The following is a 20,295-nucleotide window of genomic DNA, read 5'->3' as shown; positions in this document are numbered from 1 at the left end:
ATGTGCAAGAAATAGCACTCTCTAAAAGCAGATTGATGAGTCAATGGACTTTGTGGTAGTCATGAGCCACAGGAAACAGCGGGAAGATATCAAGGCTGTATGACCCATAGAGAGAGAATTTGGAAGGCATGGTGGAAATCCAAAGATATGGTAATGCAGCAGCAATGGTCTTGTGTGGCTTTACTAGGAACTTGTATAGCTTGCCTATCTGCCCTAAATACTAGACCCGGAGTGCAGGCTAACTACACCTGAATTCACCCTTGAGAATGAGTAACTGAAGGAATGAGGAAAAGATCCACCAATGCATATACATCTCTGCTACCCTTCAGTGTCGAGTATCCAAATGGAAGACCCCCTTGGTGGGGAGAAAAGCAAGAGCCTAGCGCTGGACTGAATCAAAAGTAAATAAGGCAAATCTCTATTTTATTTAAGTGAGTGTAAAATGGCCATGCACAGTTATGTAATTTGGAAGAATAGATCTGTCAAAATGCATAGCGATGGGTCTAAAGATCTCGCAATAAGAAACATAATTGCTATTATATAGTGCAAAGGATCTGCCAGAAGATCTTAATGTCTGTATTGGTGAACACAGAGTGATTAGAATGCATGGTGTAAAACCATAGCGATGGTGTCAAGACCACAGTATTACTGGGTATGTACTAACGATACCTGACTTCACCTGACAGAATGAGATTAACCACAAAATAACACCACTGCAATGCAAACTAAGGCATCACCACCATGAGGTTAAACACCTGATGAAGAATTGTCCTGCCTGGAAATAACAACCGGACCTTAGCTGAGGCAAAACCTCATGGAAGAGAAAATGGCTTGAATGCTGAATGCCATCACAGAACACTTTATATAGATGTGTTATATGTACAGGTCTTGAACAGGTGGGATTCTATCTGCACAACCTGACAAGCTAGCACCTTACTGTCCTCATCCACAAGAATACCAGTGTAACCAAGACACAAGAACATAAGAAATTGCCATGCTGGGTCAGACCAAGGGTCCATCAAACCCAGCATCCTGTTTCCAACAGAGGCCAAGCTAGGCCACAAGAACCTGGCAATTACCCAAACATAAGAAGATCCCATGGTACTGGTGCAATTAATAGCAGTGACTATTCCCTAAGTAAACTTGATTAATAGCAGTTAATGGACTTCTCCAAGAACTTCTCCAAACCTTTTCTCAACACAGATACACTAACTGTACTAACCACATCCTCTGGCAACAAATTCCAGAGCTTAATTGTGTGTCTGATTTGTCTTAAATGTGCTACTTGCTAACTTCATGGAATGCCCCCTAGTCCTTCTATTATTTGAAAGTGTAAATAACTGATTCACATCTACTCATTCAAGAACTCTCATGATCTTAAAGACTTCTATCATATTTCCCCTCAGCCGTCTCTTTCTCCAAGCTGAACAGCTCTAACCGCTTCAGCCTTTCCTCATAGGGGAGCTGTTCCATCTGCTTTATCATTTTGGTTGCCCTTCTCTGTACCTTCTCCATCACAACTATATTTTTTGGAGATGTGGTGACCAGAATTGCACACAATATTCAAGGTGGAGTCTCACCATTGAGCGATACAGAGACATTGTGACATTTTCTGATTTATTAACCATTCTCTTCCTAATAATTCCTAACATTCTGTTTGCTTTTTTGACTGCAGCAGCACACTGAGCCGATGATTTCAATGTATTATCCACTATGATGCCTAGATCTTTTTCCTGGGTGGTAGCTCCTAATATGGAACCAAACATCATGTAACTAGAGCAAGGGTTATTTTTCCCTATATGCAACACCTTGCACTTGTCCACATTAAATTTCATCTGCCATTTGGATGCCCAATCTTCCAGTCTTGCAAGGTCCTCCTGTAATGTATCACAATCCGCTTGTGGTTTAACTACTCTGAATAATTTTGTATCATCTGTAAATTTGATAACCTCACTCATCGTATTCCTTTCCAGATCATTTATATATATATTGAAAAGCACCGGTCCAAGTACAGATCCCTGAGGCACTCCACTGTTAACCCTTTTCCACAGAGAAAATTGACCATTTAATCCTACTCTCTGTTTCCTGTCTTTTAATCAGTTTGTAATCCACGAAAGGACATCACCTCCTATCCCATGACTTTTTAGTTTTCTTAGAAGCCTCTCATGAGGGACTTTGTCAAACGCCTTCTAAAAATTAAAATACACTACATCTACCGGTTCATCTTTATCCACATGTTTATTAACCCCTTCAAAAAAATAAAGATGTGTTAGGCAAGACTTTCCTTGGGAAAATCCATGTTGACTGTGTTCCATTAAACCATGTCTTTCTATATGCGCTACAATTTTGATCTTGAGAATAGTTTCCACTATTTTACCTTGCACTGAAGTCAGGCTCACTGGTCTATAGTTACCCGGATCACCCCTGGAGCCCTTTTTAAATATTGGGGTTACATTGGCCACCCTCCAGTCTTCTGGTACAATGGATGATTTTAATGATAGATTACAAATTTTAACTAATAGATCAGAAATTTCATTTTTTAGTTCCTTCAGTACCCAAGGATGCATACCATCCGGTCCAGGTGATTTGCTACTTTTTAGTTTGTCAATCTGGCCTACTACATCTTCCAGGTTCACAGTGATTTGGTTCAGTTCATTTGACTCATTACCCCTGAAAACCATCTCTGGAACTGGTATCTCCCCAACATCCTCATTAGTAAACACAGAAGCAAAAAATTAATTTAGTCTTTCTGCAATGGCCTTAACTTCCCTATGAGCCCCTTTAACCCCTCAGTCATCTAATGGTCCAACCGACTCCCTCACAGGTTTCTTGCTTCGGATATATTTTTAAAAGTTTTTATTATGAGTTTTTGCCTCTATGGCCAACTTCATTTCAAATTCTCTCTTCGCCTGTCTTATCAATGTTTTACACTTAACTTGACAATGCTTATGTTTTATCCTATTTTTTTTCAGATAGATCCTTCTTCCAATTTTTGAAGGATTTTTTTTGGCTAAAATAGCCTCTTTTACCTCACCTTTTAACCATGACGGTAATCGTTTTGCCTTCCTTCCACCTTTCTTGATGCGTGGAAGATATATGACCTGCGCCTCTAGGATTGTATTTTTAAACAATGTCCATGCCTGTGGAACACTTTTAATCTTTGCAGCTGCACCTTTTATTTTTTTCTAACTATTTTCCTCATTTTATCAAAGTTTCCCTTTTGAAAGTTTAGTGTTAGAGCTGTAGATTTACTTATTGTCCCAGTTATTAGTTTACATTTGATCATGTTATGATCACTGTTGCCAAGTGGCTCCACCACTGTTACCTCACTCACCAAATCCTGCGTTCCACTAAGAATTAAATCTAAAATAGCTCCCTCTCTTGTTGGTTCCTGAATCAATTGCTCCATGAAGCAGTCATTTATTACATCCAGGAACTTTATGTCTCTAGCAAGTCCTGATGTTACATTTACCCAATCAATATTGGGGTAATTGAAATCTAATATGATCCACCAAAAATATCCAAATTTTGTACAGAATACAACGATAAAGTAAACACTGCTATAAAACACGTTGTATGAATAATATTTCAAAATTAATGTGTGTGTTTTTTTCATAATTCATTTACTGCATTATTATGGACCATCATACCACCCGTGACATGCATGCATTTGATGCCTGTATTTTCAGTCACATTGGGTCATCTTTAATCATCGGTCCTATAAAAGTTTTAAATGTAAGCAGTCTTTTTGCTTTTTTTGAACTTTTTTTTCTTTCTTTTGTTGCTTTTTATATCCAATTAGTGTGTGGAGGAATTTTTACTTTCATGCAAATCCAGCTCAGATACTTCTACTAGCATATACAGTGATACGCTTACTGCTTTAAAAAGGGTCCTGCTTAAATGCCTCAGTTGGCGTTTTAAAGCATTTCAAAAGTGAATCACTTGCCTCCTTGTTCTTCCAAAACTGAGCGCTGCCGCGCTGTTCTTCAATGTACCACTTTGCCGCACGGGTATCCCCCGTTCGTTGTTTACTAGCGCCGCGGTGCTGCCGCACAGGTCTAGGCTAGGATGGGGTTTTTTTGGGGGGAAATGTATCCATATGTAACTAATGAATGGATCGGGGTCCCCCAAGAACTGATACAGAGGATTTGGGTCCTGACGAATACGAATACCAAATGGGACGAATCCATCCCTTCTGCACATCCCTAGTACACATGGTAACCCTGTTCGGGTAAATTTAAAGGGACTACAGAGGGGATTTACCATGTAACTAACGTGGTGATGTAAACCATCAACTTTCAGCATGAAACTTCGATTTAAAGAGACTTCAAAAGAGAATTTGAAAGAGAACTTGGTAAATTCAATTAATCATCAGTAAAGCAATCCTTATTTAAAATAAAGTAAGATAAATCTTTCAACAGAAAGCCATCCATTCTATCTCTTTATTAAGTCCTTGGAGGACCACAGTACGGAATTTAAAAATCCATTTTTGCTCTTGTTGGTAAAGACGAGTAACTCTGTTCCCACCTCGTCAATGGGAAAGAACTTTCTCCAAAATTGTCCACTTACATTCTTGTATCTGATGTTTATACAGCAAGAAATGTTCTACTAAAGGTGCTTCAAGCTTTTGTTTATTTAAACGAGATTTATGTTCTGTCATCCGAACCCGGAAGCTCCGTTGGGTCATTCCTATGTATAGCAATTTGCAGGGACATTCGATACCATATACCACATAAGTTGTTTTTCAGGTAAATTCTGAGGAAGGTACTGTTTTATATCCCTGAAAAAAATGATTTTCAGAATCCAAAAGTTTACGTTGGCATAACTCACAATCGCATGTATGCATCTCCGAATCATCCAAAGGAGGATTATAATTGCTGGAATGTACTACCTGATCTTTAATATTTTGAGCTTGTGAATAGGTGATTCGTTATGGAAATGAAAAAAATGGATGAACGTCCTGTAAAGATCGCCAGTGTTTTCGAATAATTTTACTTGTGGTTGCTGCCAATGGGGAATGTCTCATGACCAGAGTACGATGATTGGACTCCTCTGAGGATGATTTCAAAAACAAATTGTCTCGATTATTATACAATGCTCGACGATACACATTTCGGACACAAGAGGGCGGATAGTCCCTGTCTAAAAAATGAGCAGCCATATCCTTTGCTTGTTCTTTAAATTCTTGTTTTTCAGTGCACAACCGCCTACGTCTAAAGAATTTGCTAACTGGCAAATTTCTTTTAAAAGGTGTTGGATGTGCACTATCAAAACGTAAAAGATTGTTATGTTCTGTAGGTTTACAATAAAACTTCTGTGCCTCCAACATAAGAGACAGTTCAAAACAGTTAATACAAAAATATTCTTCCTCTGCAGCAGGTCAATGTGACAAGGGTGATGGGCTCTCGCAGGGAATCCTTACAAATAGGCTTAAAAGAGTCCAAACTAATCTTGAAAGGTAGTAAGATGAGTCAACTTGTGGCTGACCCCTAAAAAAGGAACTCCATTACTCCTTTCCCTTAAATTAGGAGAAAAAAATTACACAGCAGGAAGTGGCAAGCTCTTAACTGCTTGAAAATCTAACAAAACATCCATGAGGATAATAGGTGTTTTGGGATGATAAACAGCTAGGACTCACCATATGCATGCTCCTACATGGGGTTTGGGGCTCAAAATCCAAATCTCTCTCATTTATTTCCTCATTGAACCTCCCCAGCTTAATGGTACACTCCTTTTTGTAAGGGGAAATCAAAGGTCCCTTACATATACAAGGAGCCTCTGACCTGCCTCAGCTGTCTAATGGTAAAAACGATGCAAGCAGCACCACCACCGGCAAGACGCAGTAGAAAATAATTACTTGGATCCAATAAGACCTGATAAAAGGAAAGAAAGAATTAGATGGCAGCATGTTTAAATAATATGCCAATATCAGACTCTGGTGTGCACGTGCTATCTAAAAAGACTGAGTAACACGCGTACAGCTGCCAGAGGAAAGCTCTAGCGAAGCAAGCCAGCGATTGATGTTATGCCGCAGTGCTTTGTATGGACCAATGAAAACAAGACACACCCCTTCTGTAGATAGGTAGGTATGCATGTATGTATGTATATACATCAGACATACACTTGAAAGTACTCTAGGTATACAGAACTCGGAACGTGAGCTACAAAATGGAACACTGGGGAACTAAAGGACTACAGGCATTGTCAAGGGGAAAAGAGGGCTCAGTTCACCTGAAGAAACTGAGCCGCCAAGCTTTACATACAAGTCCTGGATATGAAGAGAAACACCACTGTTTGAAATTTTTCTTTACTGAATGTCAAAAGGATCAACTCCCCATTGCTCCCCATGAGTAAAGTCATGGTCAAAACCTGACAAGAGATGGATAAAATCCCCATGTGCAACAAAACTTTTGTTTTTTAATACACTATACTCACTAGGGGTAGCTAGATCAAGAACATTTGTCTGGCATGGCTTTGCCACTACGTGAGGAGGAAAAACTATGTCCCGTCGAGGAGGAAAAACAAAACCTCCACGCGAGAGCAAATAAAAGAATTGAGATTGCCTCATTCTGTAGCACCCTGCCCTCTCAATGGAGAAGATGGAAACAAAACCAATAACAGAGGTCATGAAGGCATGTGCTAAACTCTGAAGCTAGCTGGATGCCGAGAACAGCATTTAAATACAAGGCGTGCAGATAAAATTGACTCCAAGAACTTAAATACAAAGCATACACAAAAATGATCCCAAACTACCTACATCATTTGAAAATAAGCAAGTGGCAGATGCATATAAAATAGAAATTCAAATGAACATATTTAAAAATGTCTGCACACAAATGACAGAAGTCTGAAAAAAATGTGAATGGAGAGTTAGAATATATAGCAGAAAAGGGGGAGAATGTAAGAAAGAGTGAAACAGATAATTCATCCAAGTCAGGCACATCGCAGTGCTAGTAGGAGACAACCTGCAGTAGTGTATTTTGTAGAGGCAAAATCATGCTGACCAAGCCACTGTCCTTACTTGCGCGCTGTTATCAAGTGTGGACATCCTTCAGTGTCGAGGCCCCTTCACTCAAGTTGAAGCGAGGTCCAGAGGCGTGACCTGGATGTAGTTAGTGCTTTTCACTGCCTGCCGGAGGGAGGTCAGGCAAACATGCACACCACCACTGCCAAACAGAGGTCTCCCTTTCAACCAGCAAACACTCCAGTAAAGGAAGGCATTGCCACAGGACAGCCACATCGCTACTGGATCCACCAGCCTGTGGTCATAGGGCCTTTTCCCCTCCTCCCACAAATTTGAATCCCAGCTCTCACCTCCTCGGGTCTGCACCTGAGATTGAAAGCAGTCGGGCCCCAGGGAAGTGGTGAAAGCTGAAGTGGTCAACCACAAACAGGTCACCGGAGGGAACTTAGAAATTCTAGCTGCCCGCCAGGCAGCCCTCTATAGCACGCAGGGGAAAGTGGTGCTAGAAAGGCCAGCTACAGATAGGCCCTCGGGGCCACAACTCATTGAAATCCTGGTAGCACCCAAGGAAAAACCCACGTCAGGATATATTTTTTTTTTAGATATTACCTATTTCAGTAGTACATAGTTGTATATCCTAGGACCTGATCATGCTGACTGCAACACTCCACTGGTTCTAGACTTTATAATCAGAGCTGAAGAAGTTTCATATAATATAACATGAAACATGTACCAGAAGGAAAAATATACGTAATTCATCAATTAGTAATTTTATTAGAATTCTTTGTAACCGGATCATTATTGGCACTTCTATAACTTTAACTATTTTTTTTTTTTTTTTTACTATTTGTGCCTATTTTGTAAACCGTTGTGATGGTAAATAACGACAGTATAGAAAAGATTTTAAATAAATAAATAGATAAATAAATAATCCACAAATAAAAGATGTGTGGCATGCAACTGCATAATCAAGGAGAATATAGTTCCAGTACAAAGGTTATATAATTGGAGCTCATTTCATGGCTTGTTCAACATAAAGTTACTTCACTTTATCAGCGGAGGATATAACAACGATTCATAGCCTGGTACCTTTTCATGGAGATACAACAGCGTTTCACCATCTAGCATCTCTATATGGAATTTTGTATCCTTTGCAAAATCAGAAAAAAATCCTTAAAATGATAGGATAATATGGGACACTTTGAATGATGTTGCAGTGCCTTAGAGAAAGTGTTAATGTAGTAACTGTAAGAGAAGTCTATACCATAGACCTTGCTGACCACCACAGCGACCACTCTGCGCGGAACCCACTGGGGTCAGGAGCTCGAGGCACCACCCGACGCCGCTCCCTAACTCTGACGAGAGGCCCGCTCCCAGGTGACCTCATGCAACACGCTGGGGAAACATAAGAGCAGGCGCGGGCCTGCTTCCCCCATTTCTGGCCTTGCTGACCACCCCAGCGACCGCTCTGCATGACCGGCGTGGACCCACCGGGGTCAGGAGCTCACCGGCACCGATCAATGGCCCTCGAGGCACCACCTGCCGCCGCTCCCTAACTCCGACAGGCCCGCCCCCAGGTGACCTCACACAACGCGCTGGGGAAACATAAGAGCAGGCGCAGGCCTCAGGCGCCGCTCACCGGGCATCACACACTGAAGGAGCATGACCAAGGGACCTGTCCCTTAGTGCGCCCCTTTGTGCCACCCCTACTTAATTGCTGCTTGAACTACAATTCCAAGAGTCCCAAGCATCAGCCATCTCTCTCAAAACGCCAAACTCTATGTGACATCATCATCTCACCTCCTCAGAAGCTCCATACTGCTTCCTTGACCACCACTCTGCAGCCTGAAACCCCAATCAGCCCCTGAAGGCCCCCCCTAGCAGAGCAGTATACACCTTCTCCACCCCCGACCAACTCCGCCTACTGCAGCCTCATCAACGCATTAAAGGAGTACAAAACCTTCCAGTGATCCACAACATGCTCCTCAGTATGCCCCCCCCCCCCCCCGTGCCACTCCTCCCAATCACCCAGACAGCAAGATCTCCATCAGCATCACATGGCACATAACTACCGTGAATTTCTTAATCAAACATGGAAAGAAATCCTATTCCTAAGATCAGAATCCAACCCCTCTGCCACAAAAAACCTTTTCATAGGAGACTTGCTATTCAGCCAAGAACTTTAATCCCAATTGTGATATCCCCGGTGACCCAATTATTCGGTCTCACTGTCTTCTCATTGATATTATTCAATGCCCAATTTCTAGTAAAAAAGACCCCGATCTTAAATGACCTCTTACTAGATCACAAGCCAGACATATGCACCATCACCGAAACATGGCTCAAAAAGACAGACATAGTTTTAATTAAACAACTACCAACCCACCTCTACGATATCATCTCCGTTCCTAGGAACAACAGAAGAGGAGGTGGTCTCCTCTCAGCCGCAAAAAAAGAACATGGATTTCTGCTCCAGAACATTCAAACTGCACCTCAATTTGAAATAGCCTTCCTTAAATCCAAGCAATTACAAATCTGTTTGGTATACACCGCTCCAGGACTTCTTGAACGCAATACCTCCCCTCTAATCGAATTCATCACGGAAAATATTGACATGGACATCCCTGCCATCATCCTAGGCAATTTTAATCTACATGTCTACGCTCTTCCCCTAACCCCCAGCTGTGAAGCTCTCCTGACCTCGCTAAATGCCATGGGCTTTACACAAATCATAGACTGCCCTACACACAAAGCCGGTCATTCCTTATATCTAATCTTCACAAACTCACACATACAAAACATGGAACCCCCCTCATGTAGACCTGTCCCATGGTCCAATCACACATTAATACAAGGAAATTTCTCCATAAACAAAACAACCCACCACCAAATCATAATTCCACAATCCAATTCAGAAAAACATGTAAGATAGATGACTTGATTGAAACGCTCCCAGTCGCACTGGAATACTTAGACTTAACTAGTACTGAGTCTGCCCTTGCAACCTGGAACACCATTACAAACAATATAACCAACAAATACTGCCTGTTAATGATCAAGGAATTAAACCCCTCTCACCGAAACAAAAACACATGGTACTCTCCCGAACTAAAAAAACTGAAACACACCCTCAGAAATATAGAAAAGAAATGGCGAAGTAATCATACCCTCAGCCTACTGACCACCTACAGAACACACTACACAATTATAGAACCACAACTCTCAAAACTAAACAGGAATTTTACTCCAAAAAAATACACAATCTCCAATTCAACGCCAAAGCCCTCTTCTCTTATGTAGCCGACCTAACAACTCCCCCAGCAATATTTGAAAAAGATTCCAATGCAAAATGCAATGAACTTGCCCTCTTCTTCAAAGACAAAATCACAAACCTAATGGCCAACTTTCCCTCGACCAACACTAATAAAATTAACCTCCCGATAAATCCCGATGCTATTTTAGATACCTTTGAGAATACTTCCTCCGCAGAAATAGAGTCGATCATAAATAAAATAAATCCCGCAACACATCCGACAGATGCAATCCCGATAAAATCCCTAAAATCCATACCAAACATACTAGCCAAACCCTTATCTGATATCATTAATATATCCCTAACTCAGGGAACTGTCTCTGTAGCCATAAAAGGGGTCATGGTCAAACCCATATTTAAAAAAAAACATCTAAACCCCTCAAAGCTAGCCAACTTCAGGCCAATATCCACTCTCCCATTCCTAGCCAAACGTCTTGAAAAAGTAGTAAACAAGCAACTAACCAAAGACCTAGAAAAACACAAAATTCTATATCCGTCCGAAGTCAGTTTTCACAAGTTTTTTAGCACTGAAACTCTACTAATTTTCCTCACCGACACAGTTCTCAGAGGAGTAGATAATGGCCAATCCTATATTCTAGCAATGCTGGACATCTCTGCAGCCTTTGACATCATCAGTCACAAGATTCTAATTGACAGACTAATCTGTACAGACTAACTATGTACATTAACTGTACATAGTTAATTAAATCAGAACATATCTCTGTTAAAAAGTTATTCTGTTAAGCAAATTATTAGGGATGTGAATCATTTTTGAAAGATTAAAATTATCGTCAGATAATTTTAAAATCGTCCAAAATACAATACAAATACAAAATACAATACAAATGCCCCCGATTTATCGTCAGGGGCATTTGTATTGTATCGTTAAATAGGGCGCGGGAAAACCGGCACACCAAAAAAACCCTAAAACCCACCCCAAACCTTTAAAACAAATCCCCCACCCTCCCGAACCCCCCCAAAATGTTTTAAATTACCTGGGGTCCAGGGGGGGGGGGTCCCGGCGCGATCTCCCTCTCTCTGGCCACGACTGCGTTAAGAGAAATGGCGCCGGTGGCCCTTTGCCCTTATGTGACAGGGCAAAGGTAGCGCCGGCGCCATTTTGGTTCCTGGCTCCCGACGTCACGCGTGCAGGAGATCGCCCCCGGACCCCCGCTGGACCCCCAGGGACTTTCGCCCGTATGACATAGTGAGGGCAAAGGTAGCGCCGGCGCCATTTTGAAGATTGGCAATACGGCCCGCGTGCAGGAGGTCGCTCCCGGACCCCCACTGGACTTTTGGCAAGTCTTGTGGGGGTCAGGAGGCCCCCCCCAAGCTGGCCAAAAGTCCCTGGGGGTCCAGCGGGGGTCTGGGGTGATCTCCTGCACGCGTGACGTTGGGAGCCAGGAACCAAAATGGCGCCGGCGCTACCTTTGCCCTGTCACATGATAAGGGCAAAGGTTTTTTTGGTGTGCCGGTTTTCCCGCCCTCCCCCAATTTATGATTTTTAACGATTTAAAAAAAAACAAAAACACGACGATCAGATTTCCCTCCCCCCCAGCCAAAATCGATCGTTAAGACGATCGATCACACGATTCACACCCCTACAAATTATGGGATGGATTTTAAAACCCCTGCGCACGCCGGCACACCTATTTTGCATAGGCCGCCGGCGCGCGTAAAGCCCTGGGACGCGCGTAAGTCCCGGGGCTTTCGAAACGGGGAGGGAGGGGGCGTGTCCAGGGCGTTCCCGAAACGACGCGGCATTTCGGAGGCGTGCCACAGCGTTTCGGAGGCGAGCTCGGGGGCATGGCGCCGGCCCGGGGGCGTGGTCGAGGCCTCCGGATCACGCCCCCGGGACCGGAGGACGGAGCGGGGCTGCTGGCAACAGGCGTAACTTTGCCGACAAAGGTAAGGGGGGGGGTTTAGATAGGGTCGGGGGGATGGGTTAGGTAGGGGAAGGGATGGGAAGGTGGGGGGAGGGCGAAGAAAAGTTCCCTCCGAGGCCGCTCCGAAATTGGAGCGGCCTCGGAGGGAACAGGCAGGCCGCGCTGGGCTCGGCGCGCGCAGGTTGCACAAATGTGCACCCCCTTGCGCGCGCCGACCCCGGATTTTATAAGCTACGCGCGTATCTTATAAAATCTGGTGTACTTTTGTTCGCGCCGGTGGCGCGAACAAAAGTACCCACACGCGTAGTGTTTGAAAATCCGCCCCTATATTTGTAATACTATTTTGTAAAACAAGTTATATGTACTTAGCTAGTTTTCAGTTAATCTGTTACATTGTATCATGTCATTATAAGGCTGGCCTTAGACATCATGTTATACATAAACTGATGTGATATGTCAAATCAAATGTCGGTATAGAAAAATAAATAAATAAATAAATAGATAATCGAAATTGGCTTAACTGGTAATCTGCTATGATGGTTCAAATCATATCTAGAAAATAGATACTACAAGGTCAAAATTGGCAATAGTGAATCAGAACCCATCAAACTAACACAAGGCGTTCCCCAAGGTTCCTCACTATCATCCATCCTATTCAACATATACATGCTCCCCATATGCAAACTGTTATCTGACCTAGGACTCACCCACTTTATCTATGCAGATGATGTACAAATCCTAATCCCTATCACTGAATCCATTCCCAAATCACTCCAACTCTGGGAAACCTATCTCACTGCCATTAACCATCTACTCAATCAGATGAACTTAGCACTGAATACCTCTAAAACTGAACTCCTTATTTTATGTCATAAACTAAATGATAAGATCCTTTCTGATATCACCCCCAATCAAGCGAAATACCCAATCACGCAGGATGTGAGAGACCTAGGTATAATCTTAGACAGCGAACTGAGCTTAAAAAAATTCATAAGTGCAACAATGAAGGATTGCTATTATAAACTACATGTACTAAAACAATTAAGGCCCCTCCTACATCACGACGACTTCAGAACCATCCTTCAGACAACAATCTTCTCCAAAGTTGATTACTGCAATTCTATACTATTAGGACTCCCAGCCGCCTCATTCAAACCCATTCAACTGTTGCAAAATGCCACCACCAGGGTCCTTACAAATACCTGAAGAAGTGAACATATCCTATCCTAAAAGACCTCCACTGGCTGCCGATTCACTTCAGAATACCCTTCAAGAGTCTAACATTAATATATAAGACTCTACACAACCGAAATGTACACTGGCTCAATGCCTCCCTCCATTTTCAAACCCCACAAAGAACCACCAGATAAGCCAACGGAACCATACCAATACCCTCACCCAAATTAACACACCTCACCTCCACCCACGATCGAGCATTATCACTTGCCGGTCCTTCCATCTGGAGCTCAATCCCCCAAGAATTAAGACTTGAGCCCAACACGCAAAATTAAAAAAAAAATTGAAAACCTGGCTCTTTAAGCAGGCCTTCTCATAACACCCACACAACACTCACAACCAAGCCCTGAAGCATGAGCATCTTTACAAAAGACATTGTATAAAGTTTTTATTTTCTTCCTTTGTAATATTATCATTCTATATATGCTAAAATTTATAGATATTTGCCTCTCTCTCACTGCTTACCTTGAACCTTCAGCCTACCTGCCCTTAAAATGTTAAGATGTTTGAATTCTTGAGATGTAATTTCTTATCTTATGCCAGTTATATGTCATTTTTCTCTACTTGTTCCACTGTAAACTGATGTGATGTGCAAACGAACGTCGGTATAGAAAAGCTCCAATAAATAAAATAAATAAATAATATTGCTGCCAATATAGAATTTATGATATGGATGGGGGTGAAATGAATGAGTGTGGTGTGGTGTGGTGTGAGTATTACTAAGAGCCAAGAGAAACAGATAAGTATGAGAAAAAAAAAAGTGCGAAGCTTGCTGGGCAGACTGGATGGGCCGTTTGGTCTTCTTCTGCCATCATTTCTATGTTTCTATGATGTGGGGTTAACAAGCTTTTAAATGTTTACATGATACATGAACATTTTGTACTAATATATAATTTAGTAAAGGAATCATTGTATGATAATGGAAGATCAAAACATTGGGGTCATTTATTGTCAGCATAGATATATATATAGAGAGAGAGAGAGAAGATATTTTACTCATAACTACAGCATTTGTCATTACATTTCTGGTTATTGCAAAATATTTAAAGTAAGTCAGTTCCAATTGCAAGAGTAATGAACTTAGTTTTCAGTTTTTATTTTATTTGTCCTGGGGATTTCTCAGTGTTGGGAGAAAATCAATGGAAAAAATGAATCATCTTTGTCCCACTGTCTTTCTCCCATTTTTGTTCACTGTAATAAATACTGATAAATTCCATGAAAAATAAAATAAATCTGAAAGCGAAGGCCCCAAAACCAAGAGATACTAAGCACATTGGGGCGGATTTTAAAAGGCCTGCGTGCGTAAATCCTTCCGGATTTACGCGCGCAGGGCCCTCGCACGCCGGCGCACCTATTTTGCATAGGCTGCCAGCGTGCATAAAAGCCCCGGGACGCGCGTAAGTCCCGGGGCTTTGGAAAAGGGGCGGGGAGGGGGCGTGTCAGGGGCGTTCCCGAAACGACGTGGCGTTTCGGGAGCGGGCCCGTGGGCGTGGCGCCGGCCCGGGGGCATGGTCAAGGCCTCCGGACCAGCCCCCGGGACAGGAACACGGAGCAGGGCTGCCGGCCGTCACGCACAAAGTTGCGGGGGGGGGGGCTTAGATAGGGCTGGGGGGGTGGGTTAGGTAGGGGAAGGGAGGGGAAGGTGGGGGAGGGCGAAGGAAAGTTCCCTCCGAGGCCGCTCCGAAATCAGAGCGGCCTCGGAGGGAACAGGCAGCGCGCGCTGGGCTTGGCGCGCGCAGGTTGCACAAATGTGCACCCCCTTGCGCGCACCGACCCCGGATTTTATAAGATACGTGCGGCTACGTGTGTATCTTATAAAATCCAGCGTACTTTTGTTCGCGCCTGGTGTGCGAACAAAAGTACGTGATCGCGTATTTTTTTAAGATCTACCTCATTATGTAGACAGCTCATACCATAAGTTATATTCTCTTACCTTCTATTGCTAATTATTTTCTTCTCATTCCTAAGGTTTTCCAGATTTCATTTCACAATGGACTCCCTCATTACAGCAAATGGTTCATTTTCTTTTGAACTTTACAAAAAGCTGAATAAGAAGGACCAAAATGTATTTTACTCCCCTCTAAGTATGACATCTGCACTAGGCATGGTGCTGATGGGAGCCAAAGGAAATACTGCAGCCCAAATGGAAAAGGTACAGTAAAGCTGAACTAAACATGCTAATATTAAACCTGAATCATTTCTTTTTATAAAACAAGAAAATAAACTATAAGCTGGAACAAGGATTTTATATTAGGAAATTTCAAATCCTGTCTATGAAAACACCAAACAGTAGGGATTTCAGAGATGTGAGATGCAGCTGCACATATTTGGTGTAGGAACCAGACATATTTAGACAATTTGATTATCATGGAAACCAGACCTTTTGGCAGGCTCTCGAGGACTGAATTGATAAACTGTGATGTATCGTAAATAATTACTAGATAAAATGTAATATTTTACCTCTAGTACATTTTTCCACTTCTAACAATAAGGAAGATTGTGATATTTTTCCTTATAGAAGAAAATAAATCCAGTAGTTTCAAAGTGCAGAATCAAATGATCAATGTTCAAACAAATTAATTGCGCCCTCAGTCAATGAGGTCTCTCCAAAAGCAACCGGGATGAAAGAAAAAGGGCATTGCCAGTATTCTCAAAAAGAAATGATAGTTTATCAAAGAAATGCAAAGACTTGTTCATACCTGTAATTTACTTTATATTCCTTGAAAGTTTACTTTCTTGTTCTATCTAGAGATTCATTTCGATTGTAAACAGTTCCTAAAACCTAGGAGAAAGAAAGTTGAAGGTAAAGTTTTAGGAACCACCCTTGGTCATGATATGCACTTTATGCATACACAAGTAATCTAATGCTCATTAATCCTAGATTTCTGCCTAATGAAATTCTTAAATACAATCTACTAATACTAAACAACTACTACTACTTATTCTTACAGCATCAACAAATGTACGTAGCACAGTATAGACGCACTCAAGAGTCAATGCCTGCTCCACGGAATTTATAATCTAATTAAGACATACATACACAACAAACTAGATACTATGGGAAATATATTTATTATATAAAAGTGATTAAAATCAACAAGACTAACATCAGAGACAGCCAGAATTGAAGATCTGAAAGCAGCCTCAGCAAGGTGGTTTCGGCTAGGAATGTGCAGCCAAAAGATTTCGTTGCATTCGTGATACGTATTCGTCGGGGGTCATTTCCGTTGCAAACGGACGTATGGCGCCCCCAATACGCTGATATGTGAATTTGTTTTCCGGTTCCCATTAAAGTCAATGGGGGGAAGGATTTCCAGCCTATTTTTGACTGCAGAATTGGGGTTTTATTATCAATTTTGATGAAACTTCTGGGGAGCAATCATCATAGCAACAAAAGAGCTCCAAGGTACTTAGACTGTGGCAAAGTGGCACCAAAGTGGCATGAATAGCCTAAGGCACTGTAAAGATGCAAAGGGGTACCAGAAGTGGCAAGAGTGCAGCGAGAGTGTCAAAAACACACCACAGCTTCAATAGAGAGCACCGATAACAGATGCATGAACCCTCAAAGGCAGCACGACAGGCAAAGCTTCAAAACAAGTGGCATTGACATCCTACAGCACAATGAAGGGGAACATAGCAAGCAGAAAGACTAGCACCAACACACTGAGGAACCATGATAGTGGCAATAACACCACAAGGAGTTGAGTGAGTCATCTGGTGATTGGCAGCAAGGCAGAGTGGCAGAAAGTTGATAGGGGCAAGACAGGCTGGCAGAGCCGAGGTAGTCAGTTCCCTGTGGTTTGATAAGGGAAAGACAAGGAGGCAAGACAAGATGAGGCTCAGCATGTGATGGGACTGTCAACTGTGCATACTATGCACCCGACCCGTCTTGAAACAGGGACCTGGACCAGGGAGTCTAACACGAGTGCTAGGACCTGAAACATGGTGAACTATGCCTGGGTGGAGTAGAGCATCTGCGGGTGCCAATTTTGGTGGTAGTAGCAAATATTCAAACAAGAGCCCTGGGGAGAGTTCCCTTTCCTATGAGCAGGAAAGGGCTCCCTAGAATGGGTTTGCCCCTAAACAGCGATTCAACATGGGACAGAGGGCAGGTACAGGCAGGCTACACACGGGACCCCAAGGGACTGTAGTGTGAGAATAACCTTGACAAAAGACAGGTAGGCCGGAAAGCAGTCAGAGTACTGCTTGGCATAGAAAGAGGCTGATTTCAAAATGGAACGGCGGTTCAACATGGGTCAGAGGGTAGAAACAGGCAGGCTACACTCGGGGAGAGTTCCCTTTCCTATGAGCAGCAAAGGGCTCCCTAAAATGGGTTCGCCCCTAAAGTGGGGGGTTTCCATTGGGGTCCAGTGGGCTCTCGCTGGTCTTTTAAAAACAGGCTGGCTGCACCCGGGATTCCCAGGGACTATAGTGTGAGAATATCCTTGACAAAAGACAGCTAGGCCGGAAAGCAGTCAGAGTACAGCTTGGCATAGAAAGAGGCTGATTTCAAAATGGAACAGCGGTTCAACATGGGTCAGAGGGTAGAAACAGGCAGGCTACACCCGGGGAGAGTTCCCTTTCCTATGAGCAGGAAAGGACTCCCTAGAATGGGTTCGCCCCTAAACAGCGGTTCAACATGGGACAGTAGAAACAGGCAGGCTACACCCGGGGAGAGTTCCCTTTCCTACAAGCAGGAAAGGGCTCCCTAGAATGGGTTCGTCCCTAAACAGCAGTTCAACATGGGATAGAGGGCAGATACAGGCAGGCTACACATGGGACCCCGAGGGACTGTAGTGTGAGAATAACCTTGACAAAAGACAAGGTAGGCCGGAAAGCAGTCAGAGTACTGCTTGGCATAGAAAGAGGCTGATTTCAAAATGGAAGAAACGACCGGAGGTAAAACACTAATAAAAATGTCTTCATCAAGTGAAGTAAAATCCCAAATGCCAGCTGTTGTTTTAGTAGAAACAGAGGCTTTGAAGAACTTTTTGGGAGTGCAGCCCAAAGTAGGTGGTAAACTCCATCTAAGGCTAAATACCGGTACGAGACAAGTACCGTAAGGGAAAGTTGAAAAGTACTTTGAAGAGAGAGTTCAAGAGGGCGTGAAACCGTTAAGAGGTAAACGGGTGTGTTCCGTGCAGTCCGCCCGGAGGATTCAACCCGGCAGGACGGTCGGTCGGACCGGGGTTTGGCGGATCCCCCACCTCAGTCTTCCTGGCATTTTGGTAATATGAAAATTGAATATACAAACGAGAATTGTCAAGGCCGAAGCAGAGGAGGTTACCATGTAAACACAGTGGTTCAATATGGGTCGGAGGGGAGAAACAGGCAGGCTACACCCGGGATTCCCAGGGTGTGAGAATATCCTTGACAAAAGTCAGGTAGGCCAGAAAGCAGTCAGAGTATTGCTTGGCATAGAAAGAGGCTGATGTCAAAATGGAAGAAATGACCGGAGGTAAAACACTAATAAAAATGTCTTCATCAAGTGAAGTAAAATCCCAAATGCCTGCTGTTGTTTTAGTAGAAACAGAGGCTTTGAAGAACATAAGAACATAAGAAAATGTCATACTGGGTCAGACCAAGGGTCCATCAAGCCCAGCATCCTGTTTCCAACAGTGGCCAATCCAGGCCATAAGAATCTGGCAAGTACCCAAAAACTAAGTCTATTCCATGTAACCATTGCTAATGGCAGTGGCTATTCTCTAAGTGAACTTAATAGCAGGTAATGGACTTCTCCTCCAAGAACTTATCCAATCCTTTTTTAAACACAGCTATACTAACTGCACGAACCACATTCTCTGGCAACAAATTCCAGAGTTTAATTGTGCGTTGAGTAAAAAAGAACTTTCTCCGATTAGTTTTAAATGTGCCCCATGCTAACTTCATGGAGTGTCCCCTAGTCCTTCTACTATCCGAAAGAGTAAATAACCGATTCACATCTACCCGTTCTAGACCTCTCATGATTTTAAACACCTCTATCATATCCCCCCCTCAGTCGTCTCTTCTCCAAGCTGAAAAGTCCTAACCTCTTTAGTCTTTCCTCATAGGGGAGTTGTTCCATTCCCCTTATCATTTTGGTAGCCCTTCTCTGTACCTTCTCCAAAGCTAAGAAGAAGTATTAATAAAGTGTGCTTGGCACCTAGCAACACCGATAGAAAAGAGTACATACAGATGAAGTATACTTTAGAAGAATCAAGATTTGATATGTGCTATCATCTGCACACTTCCTGGCATTTTGGTGATATGAAACTTGAATATACATACGACAATTGTCAATGCGGAGGCGGAGGAGGTTACCATGTAAACAAACAGCAGTTCAACATGGGACAGTAGAAACAGGCAGGCTACACCCGGGGAGAGTTCCCTTTCTCAAGAGCAGGAAAGGACTTCCTTGGAATGGGTTGGCCCCTAGAGTGGAGCACGAGCCTTCAAAGCGTGGCGACAGGAAGCAGGGTGCCATGTGAACAGCGATTCAACATGGGTCAACAGGTCCTAAGAGATAGGTTGCAACAACGGGGACAGTTCCCTTTCCCAAGAGCAGGAAAGGACTCACTTGGAATGGATTGGCCACTAGAGTGTATAATGGTACAAATTGTTCGGATTAAATCATTTGCAAATAGATCATGACTTCATAAGCAAGACGAAGGAAGTTCTCTTCTCTGCCCTGAAACTAAAGAAAACTCTTTGTTTTATTTAAGGATCAATGCTGTAAAGGAGTACTAGTTTTAATTGCCAGAAACTGAGGTTTCTCTTTACAATGAGGGTTCAGCCATTAGGACTGGACATAAGGCCTGGACTGACAGGCACAGCAATCGAGGTCAAACACTTGTAGGAACATAAGGCCTGGACTGATAGGCAAAGCAGTCGAGGACAGAAGTCAATCCCACCTACGG

The 20,295-nt window shown here is 42.9% G+C and overlaps 1 protein-coding gene across 1 annotated transcript in view; it reads left to right on the top strand.

The window, feature by feature from the left end:
• LOC115084906 (serpin B4-like) overlaps nt 1-20,295 on the top strand; it is a 93,233-nt gene that overhangs the window by 19,448 nt on the left and 53,490 nt on the right. Inside the window, exon 2 of the mRNA XM_029590314.1 lies at nt 15,368-15,551. Within this exon, the coding sequence (XP_029446174.1) occupies nt 15,390-15,551 (162 nt within the window). The 5' untranslated portion in view covers nt 15,368-15,389. The remainder of the gene's footprint in view (nt 1-15,367; nt 15,552-20,295) is intronic.

This window comes from Rhinatrema bivittatum, chromosome 2, assembly GCF_901001135.1.
Source record: "Rhinatrema bivittatum chromosome 2, aRhiBiv1.1, whole genome shotgun sequence".
Classification (NCBI taxonomy): Eukaryota; Metazoa; Chordata; class Amphibia; order Gymnophiona; family Rhinatrematidae; genus Rhinatrema; species Rhinatrema bivittatum.
Note: the sequence above shows the minus strand (reverse complement) of the source record. Positions and strands in the feature narration are given on the sequence as shown.